Source organism: Neomonachus schauinslandi, chromosome 4, assembly GCF_002201575.2.
Source record: "Neomonachus schauinslandi chromosome 4, ASM220157v2, whole genome shotgun sequence".
Taxonomy (NCBI): Eukaryota; Metazoa; Chordata; class Mammalia; order Carnivora; family Phocidae; genus Neomonachus; species Neomonachus schauinslandi.
The window spans coordinates 184639557-184665946 of NC_058406.1; the positions used below are offsets into that span (position 1 = coordinate 184639557).

The 26390-nt window shown below is 49.8% G+C and overlaps 1 protein-coding gene across 2 annotated transcripts in view; it reads right to left on the bottom strand.

Moving 5' to 3' along the window:
- Window positions 1–26390, bottom strand: part of TRAPPC9 (trafficking protein particle complex subunit 9) — a 572354-nt gene that overhangs the window by 415613 nt on the left and 130351 nt on the right. For both annotated transcript variants that reach the window (XM_021688817.2, XM_044914681.1), the window contains one exon: window positions 15093–15245. In XM_021688817.2, the coding sequence (XP_021544492.1) occupies window positions 15093–15245 (153 nt within the window). The remainder of the gene's footprint in view (window positions 1–15092; window positions 15246–26390) is intronic.

Below are 26390 nucleotides of genomic sequence, written 5' to 3' on the forward strand. Positions count from 1 at the left end.
CTGATGGTTATCAGGAGCTGAGAGGTAGGGAAAGGGGGAAATGTCGGTTGAGGGTACAAGCTTTCAATTAGAAGATAAATACATTCTGGGGATCTAGTGCACAGCACTGTGATTATATATAACATAACATATTAAACTGTTGCATATTACATACTTAAAGTTGCTACAAAAGTAGATCTTAAGTGTTCTCACCACATAGGAATGCAAGCTGGTGTAGCCGCTCTGGAAAAGAGTATGGAGGTTCCTCAAAAAGTTAAAAATAGAGCTACCCTACAACCCAGCAATTGTACTCCTAAAGATTTACCCAAAGAATACAAAAATACTGATTCAAAGGATACATGCACCCCAATGTTCAGAGCAGCATTATCAATAATAGCCAAATTATGGAAAGAGTCCAATGTCCATCAACTGATGAATGCATCAAGATGTGGTATATATATACAATGGAATAGTATGCAGCCATCAAAAAGAATGAAATCTTGCCATTTGCAATGACATGGATGGGATTAGAGGGTATTATGCTCAGCGAAATAAGTCCGTCAGAGGAAGACAAATACCGTATGATTTCACTCATATGTGGAATTTAAGAAACAAATGAGCAGATGGGTGGGGCACAGAGTGGTAAACCAAGAAACAGACTCTTAACAATACAGAACAGACTGGTGGTTACCAGTGAGGAGGTGGGGGGGTGGGGGGAAGGGAGAAACAGGTGATGGGGATGAAGAAGGGCACTTGTTGTGATGAGCACTGTGTTATATGGAAGTGTTGAATCACTGTATTGTACACCTGAAACTAATTACACTGTATGTTAACTAGAATTTAAATAAAAACTTAAAAAATGTTTTCACCACAAACAAGGAATTAATTATGGGTGTGATGGAGAGGTCAGCTAAAGTTAAGGTGGTCATCATTTTGGAGTGAATCAAATCAGGACCCTGCAGCTTACAGTACCATGTGTCAATTGTATCTCAATAAAGCTGCAAAAAATTAAAACCGGTAACTGCACACCTTTCATATGCTTATTTATCATTCGGACATGCAATCGTGTGACGTGTCTGTTAAAATATATTCTTCCATTTCTACTGGGCAACATCATTAGTTATCAGGAAAAGGCAAATTAAAACCAGACTGAAATACCACCACACATGGACCAGAAGAGCTAAAATTTAAAGATTTTATTTATTTATTTATTTATTTGACAGAGAGAGAGAGACAGAGAGAGGGGGAACACAAGCGGGGGAGTGGGAGAGGGAGAAGCAGGCTTCCCGCGGAGCAGGGAGCCCGATGCGGGGCTGGATCCCAGAACCCCGGGATCATGACCTGAGCCGAAGGCAGACGCTTAACAACTGAGTCTCCCAGGCGCCCCCAGAAGAGCTAAAATTTAAAAGACTGATCCAGAGCAGCAGAATTCTCACGCAGATGATGTGTGTGTAAATCCAAACAAGCACATTGACAATCTGGATGGCTATAAATCTGTAAACGCTAAACATACATATGATCTACAATCCAGCAAAACCACTCATAGGCTTATGTGGGTTCATGTCCACCAAATACCTGTGCCAGAAAAATTACAGCTATTCATAATGGCCAAAAGCTGGGAACAACTCAAACGCCCATCATGAGTGGATCAATTGTATTTTAACACAGTGGAATAGCATCCAGCAATAAAAAGGAACAAACACAACACGCAACAACATGTGGGAATCTCGGCAAAAGCAAAAAAAAAAAAAAAAAAAAAAAGACACACAGGAGGGTATACTCTATTTATACTCTATTTCTTCCCTGAGTCAAGAACAGGCCAAACTACTGTCTGATGACAGAAGTCACAGTTACAGTCCTCTCTGTGCGGAGTTCTCACCGGTGACAAGACTCGAGGAAACCGGAGAGGTGCAAGTTACCCCATCCGGTTCTGGGCGCTGGTTGCAGGATGAAGGAGTATAAAAATATAAATTCATCCAGGGGCGCCTGGGCAGCTCAGTCGGTTAAGGGTCTGACTCCTGATTTCGGATCAGGTCGTGGTCTCAGGGTTGTGAGACTGAGCCCCTGTCGGGCTCTGTGCTCAGCAGGGAGTCTGCTTGAGATTTTCTCTCCCTCACCTCCTCCCCCCTCCCACACTCTCTCTCTCTCTCTAAAATAAATAAAATCTTAAAAATAAAAATTCATCCAGCTGTATATGTAACATCTGTGCTCGTTACTTCATATAAATCGTATTTCTGTAAAAAGACTCAAATACCTTTTTAACAAAAATAAGGATCTGGGAATAAGTCTAGTAAAATACTTTAAGACCTTTATAGAGAAAATTAAAGTGTTATTGAAAGACACTCGAGATGATAAATAAATGGACAATATTGATAGATATGAGACTCCCATAAAAATGTCAATTTTTCCCCAAATTGATGTACAGGTCAACACAGACCCTTCAGCATTCTAACAGACTACTTTGAGGACTCTGACAAACTGAATCTAAAATATACATGGAAAATCAAAGGACAGACAATGTCTAAAAACCTGAACGGTAGTCTAGAGAGGAGACTTGCCCCAGCAGGAAATGCATAATGAGCAGCAGCTGCGTCTGCCTGGAGAGGCCCGGAGTCTGGAACAACCGGCCTGAGACGAGGACGGAGTTTTCCAACCAGAGGGAAGACAGTCCCTATCAGTGGCTCCCCCACGTGGCTGCACACAAGAATCATCTGGCACACTTTAAAAACCCGGGGAGGCCCAGGTCACACCCCCCGCCCACCCCGCCCGCCCATCGGGGGGGGGGGGTCAGGAAAAGATTTTTTTTTTTTTTAAGTGGTTTTTTTTTTTTTTTGACAGAGAGAGAGACAGTGAGAGAGGGAACACAAGCAGGGGGAGTGGGAGAGGGAGAAGCAGGCTCCCCGCTGAGCAGGGAGCCCGATGCGGGGCTCGATCCCAGGACCCTGGAATCATGACCTGAGCCGAAGGCAGATGCTTAACGACTGAGCCATCCAGGCGCCCCCAGAAAGAGGTTTTAAAGATTTCCCCCCCCATGATTCCAAAGTGCAGCCAAGTCAGAGAGCTACTGGCCAGGCCCCAAACAGTAAGCCTGAGAGAGCACGGCAAGTTAGAGAGACACAAGTGATTTCGTGTTTCTGAAATACGAGCTCAGTGAAAGAGAAGAGGCTCGGCTGAGGGTAAACAGGCCACGAGGGCCGGACCACATAAGCCACACCGGAGCCTTGATCCAGAGTCAATGCCAAGCCCTGGGAAGTCATCCAACAGGACGACACAGGTTTTGCTCCAGGAAGGACAGAGAGCACAGTGAGCTGCTGGGAGACCAACCAGAACCCTGAAACGGTGGAAAGGGTTAAAGAGAAGGGCCGGCGATACTTAGGAGACAAACCTAACAAGACGTGGTGCGATCAACAGGCAGAGCTCACAGCAAACCGGCCTGCAGTGATCCATAAAAATCATCCCTTTCTCTTTGGAAAAACAAAACCTCCTGAATCCCCTCTACTGAACACCTACCTAATTTGCTTACCAGCACATCCCCACCAGCTTGGCTGGGAAGGCAGTAATGAGAGCAGGGAGATCAATGGTCCTGAAGGCTTCAGCTCCAGGGGCCGGCAAAGGATCACCTGCTGCTGATGAATGACAGCCAGCTGGGTTTTCATTCTATCCTGGTGGTTTAGAAAGTTATCTTCCCACCTGAATTTACAACAGAGAACTGAGTCAACCTACCCACCTGTAGCTAACAGTGGCCGGGGGATACGGGCACCTCCACAGGTTACTAGACAGAGATCTGGGGCAAGAACTCGGCTTCAGGGTGTTGTGAAGCTTTTTCTCACCCACAGATGTGCTCCTGAGAGCTCCGGGGAAGCCAGGCAAGCTGACCTCTCCCCAGGCCGAGCCACCAAGCTGTGAAGTTATCACTGGGGAGTCAGAAGGCTGGTGGGCAATAAGGGCTGAACACAACATTGGGCAGGCTGTCTGGCGCGTCGGTAACCTTGCCCTTCAGAAAGGAAGCAGATAACCCACTGAACACAAAACAAAAGCAGTGTGATCTGACGAATGGCCAACACAGTCTGAAAATGACTGCAGGTCTGCATTACAACCCAGGAGGTGGATTTCTGAGTTCAGCTCGGAGATGTACAGAACTGAAAACAGCACTGCTCCCACCCTTAAGAAAAAAGCTGGATACAGGCTTCCGCTCACATTCCCGTGGTTTTCGTGTAAAGAATCCATGGCTGAATTTAAATAAAAGATTGTTTTAGGTTTGCAAAAAAAAAGAAAAGAAAAGAAAAGAAAAAAGAACAAGCTGGATAAACTGAAAACCAACTTTTCCCAAACTGATCAGATAACTAAAGTCACAGGGAAAACTAACCTGAAATCTCTGTTGAGAAGCAGGGCCCCCAGCATTTGCCCACATGGGCCTCTGCTCGACACCACAGAAGCCAGTAAAAAGGTTCAGCTAGAAATGGCTCATGAATTGCTAAAGGCCTTGCATGGGCTCCAAGAGTGTAAAGCTCCTGGGGGCTGCTGTAGGATCCTGAAACCATGCCTCCTTGGAGCTGGCTGGGAGGGAAATGCCAGCCACTGCACTAGCCCCAGCCTCTCCCCTCTCCCTGCGAGACCAAAGACCTAACCTGCAAGGCAAGAATCAGCAAAGACTGTGCCTGAGGGCGCTGATGGAAACCCACCACCGCTGGGGAACAGCCGCCAGCCAAACCTCCACCCAGATTCACCTGCCCCCCTGATTAAGAGCTTCACGGGACACGTGGTCACATACATGGACCAAGAGTGCAGAGAGGACATCTGGCCTGGGTGGGATGGTTACTGAAGCTACGTGAACACAGGAGAGAGTCTTGAGAAAGAGGGAACTCAGAAAATACAAGAGGGCCTGGGGAGGAGCCCTGAGGAATTCCGTGTGCAAGGCTGAAGGGGACAAGGGCGACTCGGCAGAGGAAACGGAGAGCTCTAGGCACAGAGCGAGGCGCTGGAATTAAAAGACACCGACGATGCCAGCCCCGCCCGTAAGACGCGTACGCGAGGAAGACCAAACTGCAGACACGGTCACAGCAGCTGGGGACCCGCGCCAGGAGAGAGACGCCACAGAGCTGCGAGCGCCAAACGCCACCTGAGGGGACAGCAGCGCCACAGCTCAGGGGTATGGCAACAAATCTGCCAGGACATGCCCTCAACATGGTGAGCTCTTGCCATCCTTGATACTCTCTAGCCTCAGAAAAAACCCACGATTCAATAAGATCCTTGGCCACCCTCATAAAATCTCATGTCTGTGAAAGCCTCGGGCATCGAGGAATTGTAAAGAGAAAAGAGATACGGCATCAAGATTCCACCACCTTTGATTTCTGGATAATTCAGAGTGAGTCACTTCTCTTTTTGTAAGACTGAGATTTCCAAGAATTCGTATTTCTTTTCAAAGAGAGCAGCAGACCATGACCAAGACCTGGACTAGCGCCCCACTCTCAGAGCGCAGTGCGGGGGGGAGGCACCAGCATAAGAGGGAATGTAGGACATCCCACAGCGGCAGCTCTCGGCCCTGGGCCGCAAGGGTAAGCTGAAGGACCCGTTATCACGAAATTGTGAAGAAGAAAAACATAATGAAATGCCAGATGGAAATATAGGGTTGGGGTTTTTTGGGTTTTTTAAGTGGGCTCCCATGGAGCCCAGCACAGGGCCCAACGCAGGGCTTGAACTCACAACCATGAGATCAAGACCTGAGCTGAGAACAAGAGTCTGAAGCTTAACGGACTGAGCCACCCAGGCGCCCTGGAAATATGGTTTAATATAAGTCTCCAACTGTGGACAAAGAACTGAACGTGTCCACCTTCCCATAGGCAGAGCTTGTCTTAATCATAATAAGCATGAGGCATTTCAGGCAAGAAAAAATGGATTTTTCCACAGGGAACAGAATAAATTCTAACAGGAGCTCACCAAACTGCTTGGCCAGCTACTAAACTCTGGGCCGCAAACATACATGAAGTCTTTCAGGGAAGGCTGCCCAGCGAGGAAGGTCTTTGGCGTCTCCTTCCTGCACGAGGCCCTCCTCCCCAGCCAACCAGGCTCTCCCCTGCTTAAGACCTCCATGCCTCACCCTTGAGCTGTTACACCTGTCACCTACCACATCCAGATGAATCCACCCACCCACCTTCTCAAAACAATCTCCATCACATCAACCTTCTGAAATGCTCTCTATGGATTTCCAGGACCTTCCAATAAAGCCCATGGTGCTTCTCTGGAGTTTAGACCTCCCACAGCCCACCTGCCCCACCATCCTACCCAGATCCTCTCTCCCCGCCCAGTCCTCTATCCCATCACCTCCATCCCTACCCTCTGGTGTCCAGCTTACCCTTCAGTGAGGCACCATTCGAGGGCCCTGCATCCAAAAGTCTGATCATCCGGCCAAGACAGCTCTCCCTTCCCTGACCTCAGGGTCAGGAACACTCAATGTGGCGTCACGACATGCCTGTCATCCCTCATTCAGTAAATATTTGCCGGGAATCTTCTCTGAGCCAGGCCCTGTGCTGGGTGCTGGAACAGTATGGAAGAAACCAATAGCACTCGAAGGTGCCCAAGTAACACCCAGGCCAGCAGAGGCCTTCAAAGAGGAAGTGACCAAAGCTGGGGCCAGCAGGAGAAGGCTGACAGGCATTGCAAGGGGAGGAAAAGGCAGAGACTCAACACAGTATTTCAGAACAACCAAAGTATGAAACGCAGGGGGGCCCCAGCAAAAATGAGGCCAGGAGGGCAGGGGGTCAGCTGGGACCAGATTATTTGGGTGTTACATTCCAAAGTCAGAAGCACATTTGTTTTCAAGAAAAAGCAAAAACAGAACAGAGGATGGATTCCAGAAGGCAAGGCCAGTGGCGGGAGACTTGTAGGTTCTTACAGTGGTTCCCGGGCAGAGGGGGAGGGTCACAGGGACATTTAGGAGACAGACAGACAGGACTCGGTGGGGAGCGGGTGGAGCTTTAGCAGCGACAGAACAGTCCACTTCCAAGCACTTGGTGACAGCTCTCATCCACAGAGGAAGCAAAGGAAGAGGCGCAGGTCTGGGTGAGCTGCAGCGTATCGGGGTCTGCATGGGTTGCACATGAGCTGCTTTGGGGACTGCCAGGTGACAATGTCAGGAAGCCAGCTAAAAATAGAGCTGTGGCATTCAGGAGCAGAAATAAAGATTTTAGAGTCTCAGCATAAGTTGGAATTGTAGGTTTGGGAAGCTGTTAAAATCATTTAGAACAATATGACTTTTAAAAAATGGGGCTAAGGTCCAACTGTTAGGAATGTCATCAGTTGGGATACAGACAAAAAGACAGAACCAGTGCAGGTGAGTGTGGAGGGAGGAAGGGGCACCCAGACCTCACAGGGGCTGATGAGTGGTGCCCTAACCCAGAGACAGGCCTGGCCTCAGCAGCCTGAGGAGGACAGGGACAGGGAAGAGAAGGGAAAAGCAGTAGCTGGGGAGAAAGCCATGGTTGAGGAAAGGGTTTGTTCCCTGTTACCTAGATTTTAAGATCAATACTGAGCATATTTACTGAGGGACTGGTACAAAACTGCTCAAACCTCAGTGTGCAGAGGAATCCCCAGGAAACCCTGTCAGAAACACAGACCCCAGCCCAGGGCCCTCGGAGGTGGATTCAGAAGGGCTGGCAGGCCAAGGAAGCTCCATGTTATCAAGCAGCCTCTGGTGCATGCTGTCCGCAGACCATGACTTAAAAAACCAGTGGTCAAGTTGAAAGGTCCAAAGAGAGAGGATCCTGAACGCAAGTCAAAGAATTCACCTCTGATTAGAGAGACCTCCTCCTCCAAGATCAAACAGACGGAAATACAAACACACCCCAGATACAAGAAAGAAGCTGAGAACATCTCTGCCCAGTGGCCTCTGTGAAGAGGACTGGAGGATGGCCTGCCGGCAGCAGGCGACAAGACCCACGTTTGTCCGCAGCCTCTGAATGAATGGGGGGGAGGGGCCTCTATGAGGCAGAGAAGCACCCTCTCCCCACAGCATCAAAGTTCATGAAACAGTGAATTCTGCTCAGCAATGTCAGCTGGTTCCTTCTCAAGATGCAAAAGCAGTGGATAATCTAAAGGACAAGATCTAGCATCACCCCCTCCCTCCCTCCACCCTGCCATGGGTAAGACGCTTCCCATGTACTAGTACCACATGCCCATTATGAAAATTGCCAAGTCTCCATGTGTCCACAGAACTACAACATTCCATTCTCTACAGCCACCCCAAACATGAGCCGGAAACATCGTCCTGTTTGTTCCCTAAGGGAGGGAAGGGGCACAGAACAGCAGGACAAACTCCCTGCGGTAAGCAGGGCCCCTGGCACTATTATGTTGAACAAATCATTTCGCCTTCTGGGACTCAAGCTCCTGTGTGGCAAAACTGGCTGGATGCGAGGCCGTCTCGTCTCGCCTGGTCTGTGCTGGTAAGCATCGCCATGGCCCACAGTCAAACGGAAATGCCACATTCGGTTATCGTGTCCAACAGAAATGGTCAGCAGAGAAAGCTCACGTTTCTCCTAAAAAATTGAGAGCCAAAAAAGTGTACAGAAAGAGAAAACCAAATTAACTGACTAAAAAGGAAACCCAAAGCAGGTGATGCTTTCATTCACTTTCCAGAAGCAGAAACCCAGAGGACGGTTTCCATCCAAAGCATCAACCCCAGTAAAATCAAAACACTAGCTCTTCAATCTCGCTAAAAGTTCATTATGCTCAAACATTCCCCCAGAAAAAGGCACGCGCAGCGTCCTGATGTGATCTTCAAGACAATGCCTGGATGAAAAACTTCATGGATAAATGTAATTTTTCAATCTGGTCCAATGAAAGAGCTCTCACGCAAAAGCAGTGTTATGAAAACATTTCAATGTTTTTGTTCTTTTAGAAACATTTTATGGTAAAACAGAACACTGACCAAGCTGCATAAAGTATGTTGTTGAATGAAGATCTACTGGAATCACCACATGGCTCAAGCAGTGGGGTTCTGCCAGCCCCCCGGGAGCCTTCAACTGGCCTCATCCCCATCACAACGTCCTCCCTCCCCTGAAGCTCACCCTGCCCTGGCCTCACGGCAGTCATTTCCATGCCTTTTTTTTTTTTTTTTTTTACGATTTTATTTATTTGACAGAGAGAGGGAGAGAGAGCACAAGTAGGCAGAGCGGCAGGGCGAGGAGCCCGATGCAGGACTCGATCTCAGACCTTGAGAACACGACCTGAGCTGAAGGCAGAAGCTTAACCGACTGAAACACCCAGGCACCCTCCGTGCTTTTCTTAATTGTCCCGCAACCCAAGCACAGAGCCAAGAGTGCTTGTGCTTAACTGTGCGGTGTGTTTTCAAATATGGTGTTTAAATGTACTGTTTTAAGTTAGCAAAGTTCAACTCCAGGAAGCCCTTTTACCCCTTTGAGTGGGGGTGAAATATACATCATGTCAAATTTACCATTTGAATCATTTTTAAGTGTGCCCTTGAGTGGTACTGACACCTTCACCCTCCTGTGCAGCTGTCTCTGACTCCACCCCGGTTTCCCCTTACACTTTCCCCTTGAAGAAAGCAGGTTGCTGGCTATAGATAGAGGTGGCCCTAGTCTGGACTGGTGCTGGTTAACAAGTTTTTCTGTCGTCCGAGTCCCTGCAAATCAGTAGCTGGATCCAAAGCACTGATGGGTCTCAGGTGCGATGTTTGGGAGGTGTGTGTTATCCCCCCAAGAAGGAACGTAATGGCTGGTGGTCTCTTCCTCTGCTAGGTGGATGCTCACAGTTTTGGTCCACTTATCTATCAGGGACCGCAAAATGATGGTATTCCAATTCCATCATCCCTCCTCAACCGTTAGCTGGAGCACTTGGGTAAAGAGAAACCCCCTCATCCACTGCTGGGGGGTCCAACAGTACACATGCATGGAAAAGCAGAATAAACACCCATTACTTATCATGTCCAAAGTAATGAACTTGTTCCCTGTCACGTGCAAAGGTGGAAGATTCTAGCAGCACGAAGAGCACAGGACTGAAACGGCCGTCACCCTTGGCGATCCTCAAACTGTCGGCAGCAGCACCTTCGGTCGGTCCGCCTGACACCACCTCAGTTCACTCTGACAGCGTCCTCGCTAGAGGTCTCACGCCACGTGTCAAGACCGTCCGACTACACTTCCTGCTCCAGACCAGGGACGGGCCTGCTCCAAGGAGCCCTGGCTTCCCGACCACCATGTGGGGATTCGGAAAGCTCCCTGCTCTGGGCGATGGTCAGTTTCCAGGCCTTGGCCGCATACAGGGCAGACAGATAGGCGGACTTACTTTTAAATACCTCATAATTTCATTTTTTTAAAGATTTTATTTATTTGAGAGACACACAGAGAGAGAGTGCATGTGCTTGTACACAAGCAAGGGGGAGCAGGAGAGGCAGAAGCAGACTTCCCGTGGAGCAGGGAGCTCGACGGGGGGCTCGATCCCAGGACCCTGGGATCATGACCTGAGCCAAGGGCAGACGCTCAACGACTGAGCCACCCCGGCGCCCCTTTCATGCTGTTACTTTTATTCAAGGCCTGGACTACAAGGTTTTTACTTAATCTCTATTCTCTTACATCTATTACCTCCTTTCTTCCATACGAGAATCCTAGTTCAAGACCCGATGCTAGAATCAGATTGTCACAAAATCACTCACTTTATTCCACATCAATACATAGTTTCCGAATACCAATACCAATATTATCTCTATCAAAAGAATTACTAAAAGCAGTTCAAAACTACTTTTGCAGAGAGTGGCATCGTCATCATAGAGGAGTAAGAGTTTTCTACCATCTTCCCCTCAAAGCACGCTGATTTAGACAATCACCCACAAACGAGAGAGCCTCTGTGGAGGTCCAGGAGTCTAGTGGAGAAGAGCCCGAATACCACAGAAGCAAAAAACTCTGCAAGTGGACATGCTGAGGAGGGCCGTGTCACCCCTCCCACCCCTCGGCACAGCTCAACGCCGAGAGCCTGGGATTTCTCCCTCAGGGACTCGGAGAGTGTGTGAGCCCGCCCCTCACTTCCTCAGCTGTGCAGGGTGGCTGCCAAGGAAGGTCCTTGCTCCCGTACCCCATCCAGAACCCCGAGGTCCCAAAAATGTCCTTCAAGTCTTTTTATTAAATCCAGGTAAGATGAGGATTGCATATAGCTTTCATTGTTCGATTTCTCTTCAATCTCCTTTCATCTATAACCGTCCTCCCACCTGTTTTACAAAAGGGGAATCATTTTGTAAAATCATCTACTTTCCAGAGCTGTTGGGAAGGTTAGACAGAAAGAGTCCAAATCAAGTGGCCAGTCCAGGCTTACATGCAGCACCTGACATCGCTCGACAAATATTACCTCTCTGCCACGTGCCTACAGCCCACACGGAACCCAGGGTCCTGGCTTGCATGAAAGCGATATTAGTTGTTCTAAATTCTTAAAATGGCATCTGATTTCGGTAATCTGAGTCCATGCTGGAAAAGCAAACTGGGTCCACAAGTGCTCCCTGGATGAAGGTTTCTGAACATGTCAGACTGAGAGCTGCACGCAGGTCACCTCCCGGTCCCCAGAGGCCACTGCCGCGGAGGTCACGGCTGTCTCCAGGCAGGGCTACCCAAGGCCTCCCTGGTGTTAGGCCAATGTAGTCAGCGCATGGTGCAGTATCAGCTCCAGCGTGCAGCACAGCGACTCAGCACTTCCATCCACCAGCCGCTGCTGGTCCGGGTCAGCGCGCTCTTGATCCCCTTTGCCTACTTCACCCAGCCCCCCAGCCACCTCCGCTCAGGCAACCAACAGTGTGTTCTCTGTATTTGAGAGTCTGGGGGAGTTTGTTTTCTTTTTTGTGTGTTTTCTTAAAGTCTTGACTCCTTAGCCTAAACTACACATACAATGCATCATCCGCTCACCAGACCCTGGAAGGTCCTTTGTGGGCCTTGGTGCCCACCTTTTCTCCTCTATAAGACTTGCCCTGGTTGTGGACATTAAGATTCTGTGCCTCAAATCCTACAATATGCTGTGGAAACAACCATCATCAGTAAAGAGGGCATCTGGTTAGTAACCACCATGTTCTATTGCACACGTGTGCTGTAGCTAACTGATGGGAAATTAGGCCAGTCTTATATTTACAAACCACTTAGTGATCATGATCCTAGCTCCCTTTGATCTGGTTTTATTTTAAAGGATAGAAGAAGGTATTCCCAGGCTATGAATCTCGGACTACAGTTTTACTTTCAGCTTGGAAAGGCAAAGGCAATGCTCCAGAGCTCTGTAACAAAAGGCAGAAACACAGTAACCTAACAAAGCCTGTCTGCCTGAGCACATGAACTCACAGAGCCACCACAAGGAAAAAAGGTACGGTTTCCCCTGGAGGCCTCCTGTCGTGTCTCTCAGGGAGAGCGGGCCACCCCCTTTGGCAGGTAGCCAACTCAACATCCCGTCCTTGGTCCTTGACTCCTCACAGCCAGGTAGCTCGGCTGGAAGTCTACTAGCCCAGACATGCCCCTGGGACGACAGCTAATCAAGCACTCCCTGGACAGCTGTGAGGCACCATTTATTCTGCCAAACTCCCTTCCTGGGAAAAAGAAAAGTCAGAACCTCTGCCCGTAACCCTCTACTTGCAGAAAAATGTAGTCTGGTGGTATCAAGCAGTTTACAAACAGAAAAAAAATCTATCTTACCTGATATTCTTTAAGCCCTGGTATAATGTTAAATCCACTTGATATTTTCAGAGTTTCTAATGTGTCCAACAGTAAATTTGCTTTTCTACCTTTGTTAATAATATACCCAAAAAAATGTTAATCAAATATTATTATTATACAAGGAAGCTTGTACGGTTAAACACTAGAGAGTGCACAGGAGAGCAAATTTCATGACGAGTGTTATGGACTGTCTGTGTCCTCCCCGAATTCCTACGTTGAAGCCCTAACACCCAGGATGACAGTGCTCCAAGGTGGGGTCCTGAGAGGATATGACGTTGAACGTGGAGCCCCCTCACTAAGGGAAGGAGATGGGGAAGAGGCACTCACTCACTCATCCTGACTACAAATGTGCAAAGGCTCTTTCTCCGTTGTGGCCTGGATAGTGTGAATACAGGCTGAATAGGACACATGGGGTCCTTATTCCCTGAAACTTCTCATCTAGAGGATGGAGGCAGATGGACAGGAAAAACCAACATGACACTTCCAGGAACAACTGCAGTTAAGAACGCAGGTGCTTCGACAAGAATGATGAGGGATGGGGTGCTGGTCCAGCTGACATGCTTGGGGCAGCCTCTCTGCAGGGGAGACTTCCAAACTGCCGTCTGAACAGTGAAGTGTGGTGTGCAGATTGTGGGAAAGAGCGATTCGGGTGAGGCCCTCAGGCAGGACAGCTGGGCACACTCTGGGGACGAGGTGGCCAGTGTGGCCAGAGATGCCTCAGGGGCACAAGAGGGAAGAAGACAGTCCCTGTCACGGGAACACGAAACCGTAACTAAGCTTTGTCTCTCGAATTCAATGGGATAGCATCATTCCTGAGCACCCACGTACAGCTGAGAGACTGGCTGGGAAACAGAGTCCCATTCCCAGAGAGAGACAGACAGACAGACATCTCATCCCTGGAGGTAATACCCACTTCAAAACTGACAGGCCTCTGGGCCTCTGTACCAGTGGATTTCTTGCAAGGCCTGGGGGGCCCATGCTTTTTCTTCATCAAGGAAGCTTCCCAGTTCAGGCCCAAGTCACACATCAACTTTGGGAGCCCCTACAGGACCTCACCAGATAAAGTGAGCTGCATCTCATCATGTCCCTGAGTCTCGGGGTGCTCTAATCCCGTACTTATTTTTCTGGCTGACCCCCTGGGCCACAGAAGAGTTACAAGGACAGGCTCTGGAGTCAGGCTGCCTGGATTCATAACCCAGTTCTGCCACTTCCTAGCTGTGTGACCTTTGAAAAATTACTCAACCTCTCTAGGCCTTAATGTCCTCATTTGTAAAGTGGAAACATTATTAGCACCTATTTCATATGGTTGCTGTGAGGACTGAGTGAGTTGATTCACGTAAACCTCTTAAATATTAGCTGCTATCATCACCATTGTCCTCGTTACTCATCCTGTGGTCCAAGAGCCCAGTCCAGTGCTTGGTTCATAATACGAGACAGTTAAATGTGGTGTCATGCTACGGAGGGTGAGTGATGGGGGAACATAACATAACTAACATTTGTTGAACCTTTACCAGGCTGCAGGTGGAGCGCAAATCCTCACAACCCTAGAGATGCTCATGATCATTTCATAAACTAGGAGACTAAGAGAAGTCAAAGTCGCTCACCCAAAGTTACACAGTTAGTAAGTTCTAACAACAGAATCTGCTGACTGTCTCAAACCATACCCTTCAACTCAATGCTTGTGGCCCCCAAAATTCCTGTGTTGAAGCCTGAACCCCAAACGTGCCTGTATGTGAAGACAGGGCCTGTGAGGAGGTGATAAAGGTTAAGTGAGGTCATAAGGGAGGGGCCCTAATCCAACAGGGTTGCTGTCCTCATAAGAACATGCTTAGCACCCTGATCTCAGACTTCTAGCCTTCGGAACTTCGGGAAATCAGTTTCTGTCATGTGGACACAGTCTGTGGATCTTGTTATGACAGCCTGAACTAACTAATACACCCCACAGTGCCTCCAAATGAACGTATGAATGCATACACCCATTCGTAATCTGACACAATTAATCCAGTAAATCCTACTCCTAATCAGCTAGTCCTAATGCTACAACGAGTATAAATGCCCATTTTCTCCAGACGCCACCTCCTTGCAGAAACCACCAGTCTCTGAAGGAGAACTTTATCACCATAGCTAATTAGATCACAGCAGTTATACTTGAAAAAATGCAGTAATTCCACAAATTTAAGATGACCTCCTGGCAAATGAGCACAAAATAGTAAAAAGCGTGAATTAAGAAATGATTTAATAAGAAAGTACCTTTATTCCTTTCAGAACTATAGAGGAACTCAGTGGGCGAACTGAGTGCCCAGGAGAAGTCTCAGTCAGCTCGAGCTAATGACTGGCAAGCAAGTTACAATGAGCGGGCAGCAGGGGCCAAGGAGCCACGACCTGCTGATGAAGACTGGGGGGCGCCGGCGGGGGGGGACTTACCGTCACTGAGGTCTTGGAGGAGATTCTCCTGGCACGAGAAATCCAACTTCACCTTGATGTTGACCACGAAAGTGGCCACCTTCCCCGGCTGCAGAGGAAACTGGGCAAGGGTTTCTTCCAGGTTCCAGCTCAAGAAGTCGCCGTACAGTTTTTCTACAATGACAATGACAGTGGTGATAAGGATGGCAGAACTGAGGCAATATGCGACTTACCAATCCCCCTGGAAAATCCTGATGCAGCCCCAAAAGCAAAGGAAAAGGCAAACCATTTAAAATGTGATAGATCAAAGTATCAAGAAAATTCCAGACTCATGGGTATTGCAAGGCACGGGGGGCCAGAGCATCCCCGCTCCTACTGCTCGGCTTCCTCTCGCCAACAAAATCAATGCACCCTTTGCTCTTATAAACAGAATCGGAGCTAAACGGAATTCCCCCACAACAAGGACTGTCTAGGTCATGTCACCTTAAGGAGAAACAGATCCACGTCGAGTGGGAGAAGCACAGTGAGTAGGAGAGACCCTCTTCAGGAAACAAGGATTCAAAATCAGAAACCCAGGACTGGGTGCTGCGCCCGGGACCTGCGGAGCCTGCAGAGGGGGCTCCTGCACTGTCCGACAAATCCGCCTCCGTCTTGGAGAGATCCTGCAGGTCAGAGCCAGATGGCCTTGGGTCTGATGCCTTTCCGCCTCTGACTAAGTGGAGCAGACGAGCGTAATGAGGCCTTTGAGCCAAGGTGTCTCCGTGTGGAAATGGGGTGACAACTCCCATATCACAGGGCAGCAGTGTCTGTGAAGTGCTGTAAAAACTAAAGGCGCTAATGCACTGAGGGGAAGAAGGGAGACGGGAAGGAGGCAGGGCGGGGAGGCCCCATTTGTGCGGTTTGGAAGGAGCTGTGTCACCTTCATGGCTCCCACACCTGCCAGACAACCCCTGCTTCAGGCCTGAAATCAAGGCCTAACATCAAGTGCCGCCTCAGCATCTCGTGGAACCAGGAGGGCCTGGACCGGCCCCACCACAAGTCCGGCCCCCACCCTGCATCCATGAATGCCCCTGTCCCCCCAGCCCCCCCGCCCCCCAAACAATGCTCCTCCCGGGAGCAGTCCCTGCTGACCCCCAAATGGCGGGTTTCAGTTCCCAGCCAGCCATGGACTGATTCAAGCAAGTCAATGACAGCCTCCCGCAGGAACCAGGGGCACCCACCCCCTGTGACTACAGAGCCTGCCTCCTGCAGCCCCTGGCTTCCCTCTGTTCCTGAGGGTCACCCCCACGTGGCCCTGTGTGCACGTGGTGTCCTCCTCCCCGGGGCTCTGTGTGTGACGAGTAAACTGCTGTTATCGCTGTCAGAGGCCCAGGGTCACGTGCTGGGCCATCCGCATCACCCTGAGGTGAGACCCTCTGCTTGCCAACCAGGTGATAGGAGAGCATTCAAACAGGCCCCTCCTTCCACCGAGAAGGCCCTGCTGCGGTTCCCCGCTCAGGGCCCAGCTCCCTGGCTCTGCTACTTCCCCTCCTCCCATAGACCCGTCAGCCCCCAACTTGCTACTGCTTCCATCTCTGGCTTACTTACCTTTCTGGGAACCAGTGCTCGGTGCTAAATGTCCTCTGTCAGAATAAGGCAGCCAAGGCTTCAAGAGATTAAGTCACTTGTCCCTGGTCAAAAACCAGAGCATGCCAACGGTTCCGGGGCCACTATACTCATCCACTTCCCACATGGAGGCAGCTCAAGGCAGAAGCAAACATGAAGTCCTGCTCTCGGGACCCAGAAGTCACCCAGCGTGGGCCGACCCACGCTGCGAACACGGTCCACACAGTGTGCATGGCCCAGGCACAGTCCCTCCAGAACCAGCTGCTGTGCTCTGGCCATAGCACACCTACCAGACCGCACTTATTCTCCATGGCCCCTCAGAGATGGGTGCGAACAAGCAGGAGCAGATGGGGCAGTGTCCACACAAGGCACTTAGAAGCCATGCCACATCCCTCTGTTGACTCAGGTACTCACTGCACACCTCGAATAGGCCAGACCCTTTCCACACGCAGGCGATCTCACTCGATCGCCACCACAACCCAGTGGACTAGTGGCTCTCATCCCCACAGGAAACCAAGAAGGTGAAGGTACTTGATCAAGGTCATCTAGCTAGTACGGACAAGACGTGGCATGCAACCGGCGCTCAGCAAGTACGAGCTACACCGCAGCATCCCCAATCCCACTAGTTCACAGGTAAGCAGAGGCTCCGTAAATGCGCGTTACCACATTAATTCAGAATGACCGAGGGAAAGATGGGTAGTGGGGAAAGGGATGATGATCATGGGGCTTGCTGGCTCCTGGGACATAAGACTGACGACCACATGGGGCAGAGTCACCACAGACCGGGACAGTGGGGGACCTGCCCGCAGCCAAAGATGCAACACCCTGGAGAGACTGCTATTGAGACACAGCTGGGAAGGTGGGGAGAAGCCAGGCAGGTTAAAAAGATGGAGCGGGAGGGGCGCCTGGGGGGCACAGTCGGTTAAGCGTCGACTCTTGGTTTCAGCTCAGGTCATGATCTCGGGGTCGTGGGATCGAGACCTGCCTCGGGCTCTGCACTCAGCGTGGAGTCTGCTTTTCCTCTCCCTCTGCCCTCCCCCTCTCTGTATGTGCACGCTCTCTCTCTCTCTCTAAAATAAATCAATAAATAAAATCTTTAAAAAGAGAGAGAGACAGACAAGGAGTGGGAACTTGATCGGGTGACCCTGGACCTGCCCGTACATGCCAGCGTAGCGGCTGTGGGGATGCCGGCGCTGGCCCTGCCTTCACCTTCCTACCGTCTTCTGCACAGGCTCTCCGTGGGTGCTGAGCATTCTTCCACCTTTGAGCGCGGGCAGAAAACACTGATGCAGCATCACAAGCTGACCTGACCTGTGGCCTGAGCGGCAGCCCCGGAAGTCACACTGCCCGCCGCCTGTGTTCCCGGGCTGCACCAGCCCGACTCCACAACGGAAGCGAGCGCCTTGGCTCCCAAACCAGTGAAAGGACCAAAATCCTCTCAAGAACCCAGTAATTCACAGTCTATAAATACACGTTAACCTACTTACTCTGTTCTTTACCTCTGTTTTCCACTCCAGTGCATTATTTCAGAATGGAAGGGGATACGAGATGCCAGGCTATGGGACACCAGGGAGAACATCATTTGGGCCCTCCCTGCTGGAAGGCCAGGTCCCAAACTCCCAGGGTACCGAAGTGCATGCTAACTTCTTTAACCAGCCTAGCCAACCTCTCTAGCAGGACTGGCCAACCTCGGTATGAAGTGCCAACACCGGCTAGGACCCTGAGGCCCTGCAAAAGCCCCTCCCGAAGATTCCAGCAGGCCTATGTTTCAAACACAGGTTTCCCCCGCATGGGCAGGAACCAGGTGAGGGCTCTGGGGTGCATTCCCGCTGAACCAGAGGATGGGCCGCAACAACATTGAAGTGTCTGGAGCCGCCTGGCCTCACCCTCTGAGCCCCAGTTACCCATCCACACACACTGCTTCCCCACTGAGCTCTCCCAGCCCACTTTCCTACATGGCAGATTCTGACTCATCCTTCACAACCCAACCCTGAAGCTTCTTTGCTCTGATGCCTTTCCCATCCCACGTTGCTCCTCTGGGCTCTGAAGTGCCCACCTCTGTTAGAACATCACTGCCTGTGTCAAGCAGCTCACTCTTCCACCAACTGCAAGACAGGGGCCAGACCTTGCCTTTGAAGCTCACCACTTCCTGGAGAGGGAGGGCCCATGCTGGTTAAGAATGCCCGGTTTAGGAGAAAACTGCCTGGGTTCAACTCCTAGCTCTAGTTGGGCATCCCTAGATAAGTCACCAAACTTCCACGTGCCTCAGTGTGCTCATCTATAAAATGGGTTGTCGTGGAGAAAAAATGAGCTAATGAAAGTAAAACAATCAGAACAAGGTCTGGCCCCCAACTCATGTTAGCGATTCCTGCTGGATCAGCCTAGCTCCCCTCCACGGAGCTGCGCGGGGAGCAGGTAAGTTGCATGGAGGCTCCCGGCCTGTGCTTGGCGCTCAGGAAGCGTGCAGCAGTGCTGGCTGCCATCAGCGTCCTTCCCACTCAATGAGGAACAGCGCTGGGCACGTGGGGGGCACTCAGGAAGCGTTCAATGTGGGACGGACAAATGTATTCCAAGACGTTTCAGATTTAGACTTAGAACAGATGGGGAAAAAGTGACATGAAAAAAGCAGATTACCAGATTGAACGTACACTGGGACTTCACTGCATAAAAATGTTCACATGGAGAAAAAATATAGGGATAGCATACCAACAAGTTAATGTTGGTCCTCTCTGAGTAGTGGGATCACAGGTAATTTCAAATTGCTTTTATTTTCTGAATTTTCTACAAAGAGGTAATATATACACTTTCACATACATAATACACATGCACGCACGCTAACCTCTCAGTGTGGTGTCTAAATCTGCCCCAGCCCCCTGCCACAGTGTAACATGGGGAGAAGCCCCGTGGACCTGGTCTGCAAGCCCACAGACAGGACTGAGCGTGCTGAGCACCGATGCGCCCCCTCAGGAGAGGGAGGTGGGATTCTAAACCAATGCAGCCGCTTTTCCCGGTGCCCTCTATCAGGGCCCGACGATAATGTGGACTGATGACAAGGACAGCAATCACTTGGGGCACGTGTGTCCCTGAGCCCCCAGACTCAATCCGCCAGCTGGATCAACTTCTCGGAAGCAGCGGATGAGCTCTGCTGCACTATGCAAACTGCGCAGATGCCGAGGAAGAACGGACCAGACTTAGGAGAAGCCGGTCCAAGCTAATGAGGGAAGCTCCGTCTCTGCTCTCCACTCCCCATGCCAACAGGCTCTGTGGGGCAGCAAGGGGGAGGTCCAGGGAGCAAGACAGATTCCTCCCCTGGAGTTCTTTATAAAAACAATAATTGATATAACCATCTATTAAGTACTATCTTCTAACTTCAGACTGCAGCTATATTATTCCCATGTTATAAAAGAGGCAACTAAAGCTCAGAGAGTTTAAACAACTTACCCCTAGTCAAACAGCTAGAGGTAAAAGAACCAAGGTCAGGGCCAGGACCAGCGAACAGCAGGCTCTTTGCATTAAACGTTCTGCCTCTCGCTGCTCATCTGGAACATTAACCTACTCAGCTTCCCAACCAGAGTGCAGAGTACTTATAATGAAAACATCACTAAGGTGATGGGATAGAGGACCTTGAAAAGACATGGTAGGAAATCAAAAGTCATAGCCAAATGGTGAGCTTCAGGATCAGACAAACAGGAATCTGACACCGCCCATGACAGCTCTCCTCCGTCGTCCCAAGACGCCTCGTCAGCGGGTGGAGACAACTCTGGAGTCGGCACCAAGATACAATGAGGCACGGCGGCCTCGGCACAGCGGCCTGGCACATGGAGGTGGCCTGGGGAAACCACAGAGCACCGTGCTGTTTGCCTTGCCCCTTCCATTCACCCAGTGAGCACTCACCGCACAGCCACTGAATGTCCCCAGGGCAGGCACAGTGCTCTGTTCTGGGGGAAAAGAGGTAAATAAGAAAGGCTCCCTATGGGGCACCTGGGTGGCTTAGTCGGTGAGGCATCTGCCTTTGGCTCAGGTCATGATCTCAGGGTCCTGGGATCGAGCCCCAAATCAGGCTCCCTGCTCAGCTGGGAGTCTGCTTCTCCCTCTCCCCCTCCCCCTGCTTGTTCTCTCTCTTCTCTCTCTCACTCTCTCTCTCAAATAAGTAAATAAAATCTTTTAAAAAAAAAGAAGAAGAAGTGCTCCCTGCCTATAAAACTACACATGCCTGGGTGGAAGATCTCTGATTTTAGGAAGGAACAAGGATGGAGGGCAGAGGAGAAGCCCCCAAAAGCTCAGACCAGGTGACAGACAATGTTCTTCCTTTTCTTTTCTTTTAAAGATTGTATTTATTTATTTGACAGAGAGACAGAGAGAGAGGGAACACAAGTAGGGGGAGCAGGAGAGGGAGAAGCAGGCTTCCCGTGCAGCAGGGAGCCCGATGCGGGACTCAATCCCAGGACTCTGGGATCATGACCTGAGCCGAAGGAAGACGCTTAACGACTGAGCCACCCAGGCGCCCCTCAATCTGAAAATTTCTTACAAGTTTATATTGCCATCACATACAGAACAGGTTCAAAACTGCTGAACTAATGCACTACCCAAATCAGGGCGGCATATAACTAAGATAGGACTCGCTATGCTAGGAGCTGGAACTAGGAAGTGCACCTGCTGAGGCCCCAGAGTTGTAGGAAAGAACGAATGCTCTCGGCCATCAGTCCAGTGTAGCAGGAATTCATCACCAGAGGAGGGGGGCAGAAACGAAACTAAAACCTATAATTACAGCACTATTCTTGGCTGTTGGAGGACTTTTCATTTCTCAAAAGTGTTGCAACTGAGAGATCAACTGTGCTCAAATGAGCTGTGAGATGTCCTCGGGGCTCCCCGCAGCCCTGGCTGCAGAGCACGAAAGGCTGGATGTCTCACAGACATCCAGAGGCAGCAGGTTGTAAGGGAGACGCAGAATTAGAGACACCATCACCTGGGATCTCAGATGGGCTGTGGGGGGCACCCACAGACAGACCCCCCCGAAGGAGGGCAGGGCAGGAAACAAACATCTGGTGCAAGCTAGGGGCCGTCACCCACACAGCAACCACGGGGCGGCTGACGTGTAGGGAGCACTTCCACGAGGCAGGCACCGTGCGAGGATCTTCACGTGCACTGTGTCACTGAATCCACGTCTGGCTACCATCCCCTCTTGGCCAGCTGCCCAAGGCCACACAGGAGTGGGGGGAGCCAGGAGTCCACCTACCCCAAGATGTTGCCTGGTCTAACCCTGACAACAAGCCTGTGAAAGAGCCAGTGCAGAGCCCAATGCAAGGCTCAATCTCACGACCCCGAGATCACGACCTGAGCCGAAATCAAGAGTCGGGTGCTCAACCGACCGAGCCACCCGGGCACCCCTCTTCCTCATTTTAACTGTTTGCATCAGCATTCCTGGACGTCTATACCTCTTGGGGAAGCCCAAGCCCCACAGAAGTGGACATCAGAGCACCTGGCAGCTACATGCTGTCAGACTGAAACACCACAGGCCCCAAACAACAAAAGTTCCCAAACTGGGGCACCTGGGTGGCTCAGTCAGTGTCTGCCTTCGGCTCAGGTCATGATCTCAGGGTCCTGGGATTGAGCCCCACATTGGGCTCCCTGCTCAGCAGGGAGCCTGCTTCTCCTTCTTCCTCTGCTCCTCTCCCACCCCCGTTTGTGCTCTCCCTGTCTCTCAAATAAAATCTTTAAAAAAAAAAGTTCCCACACTGCAGGGCCAGACATCCTAAATTCCTCTGTCCTCCCTGTCCTGCTTGTTTACTTCTCACCCATGCTCCTAGTAAGCTGAACATATCAGGTCTTATAGCAGTGATTAAAAGGCATTCCACTTGGTCTTCCAATGAATGGGGTTTGTAAACTTTTCCATCATGACCCCACAGCTGTGCAACACGCCAACTGTTCGAGAAGGCCACTGCAGTCATGTACACCAGGGACACAGAGCTGGATGAGTTCTAGACATTCATGAATTCCAATGTCTTCCTAGGAGTACAGCAGTCGATCCACTCACTGTGCTTACTCACAGGTGGCAGAAATCATATGAGATGTGCAATCGGAACTTAATCCCATTCCGTGAACATGCCCGACTCCCTGCACTGAATCGTGAGCTCCTTCAGGACAGGATTCATGGATTATTCATGGGCCTGGCATGATGAGTATATAGAAATGTGATATAAATCCCTGACTGTTGAGTAACACAAAACCAAGTGAAGTGAGTGTTACTGTAACAGAGTGTAAGCAAGGCTACGTACAGTAGGAGCGGCATGACTCCATCTGAGGGGGTCAGGAAAGCTTTCAGGAGGTAGTGTGGGGACTGGCATGTGAATGATGGATGGGATGTGAGAGGCACCCAGGACACCTGAGAGTTAGCAAAACTATGACTACATCCAACTGTGGCCACAGGTAGCTAGGGGACAAAGACTGCGGAAGCACGCTCCACACCCCAGAGGACAGGGACTTGGAGCTGATTCCTGGGTGTCCCAGTGCCCCACACAATGGCCACCATGTAGGCGGTGCTCAGGAAAGGCTTGTTGAAGACCTGAGCAAAAGGACGGACAACTGGTGTAGGGACAAATGGGAAGAAGAACTGAGAGGGGACCTTCCCGCTGCCTCGTGGCCCACGGCACACGTGCTACCATCCGGCTTCTGCCCATGCCAGCCCCACGAGGACAGGGGTCACTGCTGTCCTGCTCCCCAAGCATGGCGGCGGGAAGAAAGAAAGCAGGCAGCAAGCCAGATGGGAGGTTTCTCCGAATGCTGGGCTAAGAAACGGAGTATAAGAAAGCTTTGTAAAAAGACTTTAGTAAAAGTGAGAGAAGAACAACCCTTTTTTTTTTAAGATTTTATTTATTTATTTGACAGAGAGAGACACAGCGAGAGAAGGAACACAAGCAGGGGGAGTGGGAGAGAGAGAAGCAGGCTTCCCGCCGAGCAGGGAGCCCGATGTGGGGCTCAATCCCAGGACCCTGGGATCATGACCAGAGCCGAAGGCAGACACTTAACGACTAAGCCACTCAGGCGTCCCAGAACAGACACTTTTGTAACAGTGAAGGCAACATCAAGACAGTGACAACAGGTGACAGGAAGACCTGCTGCGTACTGACCCCTCATGACGCGAGGCACACATATGCCAATGCCCGGAAGGACCACATAGTCCTCTCCCGGGGACGCAGAATCCGACGGCCACAGAAGTGGTAAGCACGTCCAAGTCATGCCACCAGTAAGTGGCAAAGCCAGGATGTATGTTTGGTGCCAAAGACTGTAATGGGAATCACAACAGCTATGTCTACCTCTGAGGACAGCCTGATCCTGGGGGTTCCCTCCTGGCCCCCCAACCCACTGCAGCCCACAGCAGCCTGCTCCCAGCTCCCCGGGACCTGCGTCCATGCCCAAGCATGCAAGTGGGACCTGGCATGACAACGGAGGGATATATTGAGTCCTTTTTCCCACTCCCCAAGACACCATGCTTTCACAATGCTAACAAGTAATAAACCACTTTTCTACAAGAATTTTTTTAAATTTTGCCCTATATTGCCATATTTTCAAAAAAAAAAATTATATAAAAATAGCATAACAAAAGCAACTTAGAAACAACTCTGATGCCCTGGTTTCCCAGGGCCGGGCAGAAGACGTGGAAAATGGGGAGGAGAAGCCCCGGCTCACTCCCCCACATAAAGGGAAGGGAACCAGCGGCCGTGTGCCAGGCACTGTGCCAGGTGCTCCAGAGGCATTCCCGCTTGTTCTCAAATGACCACGAGAGAGAGAGGGAAGGGTCCCGGGGAGAGCCCGCACTGGAACTCTCATCCCCAAGGAGTCACACGGCTTGCTCAGGACTAGTCATGCAACCGGTAAGTACCGGAGCTGGGGCTGGAAGCCAAAGCTGTCAGACTCCAAACCCCATCGTGCCTCTCACTGGCTGGAGAGAGCCCATGCTGGACACTCTGCTCGGACAGAGCTAAGCGGCCAGAGCAATTAGGAAGGGGAGGAAAATGACACAGGAACCAGAGGACCCGGGCTGGTTCCGCGGAACACACAGGCAAGCAACAGCACAGCTCAAGATGCACTTGAACCCTGCACCCCAATCTATACCCCCACCCACAAAAAAGGAGTCAGTAAATAGGCTCCAAGTCCTGCTTCAGGACTTTGTTCAGAATCTAACGATTCCCAAGCCTGTGGTATACTGAGAAACATTTCTCACTGCTTATTTTTCTTTAAGTTCCGTGGCTTAAGAGTGACACATTCAAACAATAGGTAAAGCCACTCACAGAGAACAGCTTATTCACCCTCCAGTGCAAATAACCACAGTATTTACATCTAAGTAATGACACAGAGGAAACGCAGAGAGACAAGAAGTCTCTCGGGCCATGCAGGACAGAAAGCCCAACAGCTTCATTTTCAGGTTTAATTCATTTTTACGCCTCAAAAGTGGACCTTTCTGTTTCTTCCTTTCATTACCGTGGTACAACATGGAATATCCAGAGAAATTTTTCAAAATCCTATGCTCAAAAAATTAAAACTAGAACTACCATAGGACCCAGCAATTCCACTTCTTGGAATTTATCTGAAGGAAACAAAAACACTAATTCAAAAAAAGTATATGCACCTCTAGGTTCACTGCAGCATTATCTACGGCAGCAGAGACACGGAAGCAGCCTAAGTGTCCATCAAATGAGGAATGGATAAAGAAGATGTCGTGTATTTACACGATGGAATACTCCTCAGCCATAAAAGAATGCAATCTTGCCATTTGCAATGATGTGGATGAGCTAGTGGGTATTATGCTAAGTGAAGTAAGACAGAGAAACACAAATACCGCACGATTTCACTCCTATGTGGACTCTAAGACATAAGACAAATGAATAGACAGAACAAAAGAGAAATAGACTCATAAATACACAGAACAAACTGGTGACTGCCAGAGGAGGGGGTCGGGGAATGGGCAAAGTAGATAAAGGGGATGGATGTGTACAAACTTCCTGTTATAAAATAACTAAATCATAGGGATGTCACGGACAGCATAGGGAAGAGAGTCAGAACATACCTTTGTGTGGTGACAGATGGGAACTAGACCTATCATGATCATTTCATAATGTATGAAAATATCAAACCACTATGTTATATACTTGAAGCTAATAAAATACTGTATGTCATTTATAATTCGATGTAAAAAATTGTCAGGCTTGACCTCAAAAAAAAAAATCCTATGCAACAATATGCTGCAAAGAACAAACTGATAAACATAAATCAGTAGTGAGCATATGTCTCTAATTTTTCCCCTGTGGGATTCAGTTTCAGAAATAACAGTCATTATTTTAATGCTAGAGTTTAGCTTCATGCAGTCAAGTGAAACTGGTTATTTCATGTTGACAATGATCCAGGAAGGGCTACTGCTGTTGACCTCCACCATCTGAGAACCGTTCCTATCTGCATCTAACTGCAGAGACTCAGCACTACAACACTCATGAGAAATGCGGGCAGTGGAGAATCTCGCTTCAGTCCAAACGTGGAGTTACTGCTTTTTGTCAAAAAAATTACACTAGCAGAAAAAAGTTATTAAGGGGGAGGTGTTTTTATGTACATACGTATGCGAATATTTGGGTTTGTATACTCACATGTGTCTTAGAAGATTGCTAAAAAGCAGGTACAATCAATTCCCTTAATTTGGGCTTTGTTATAATAAAATCTATGGTC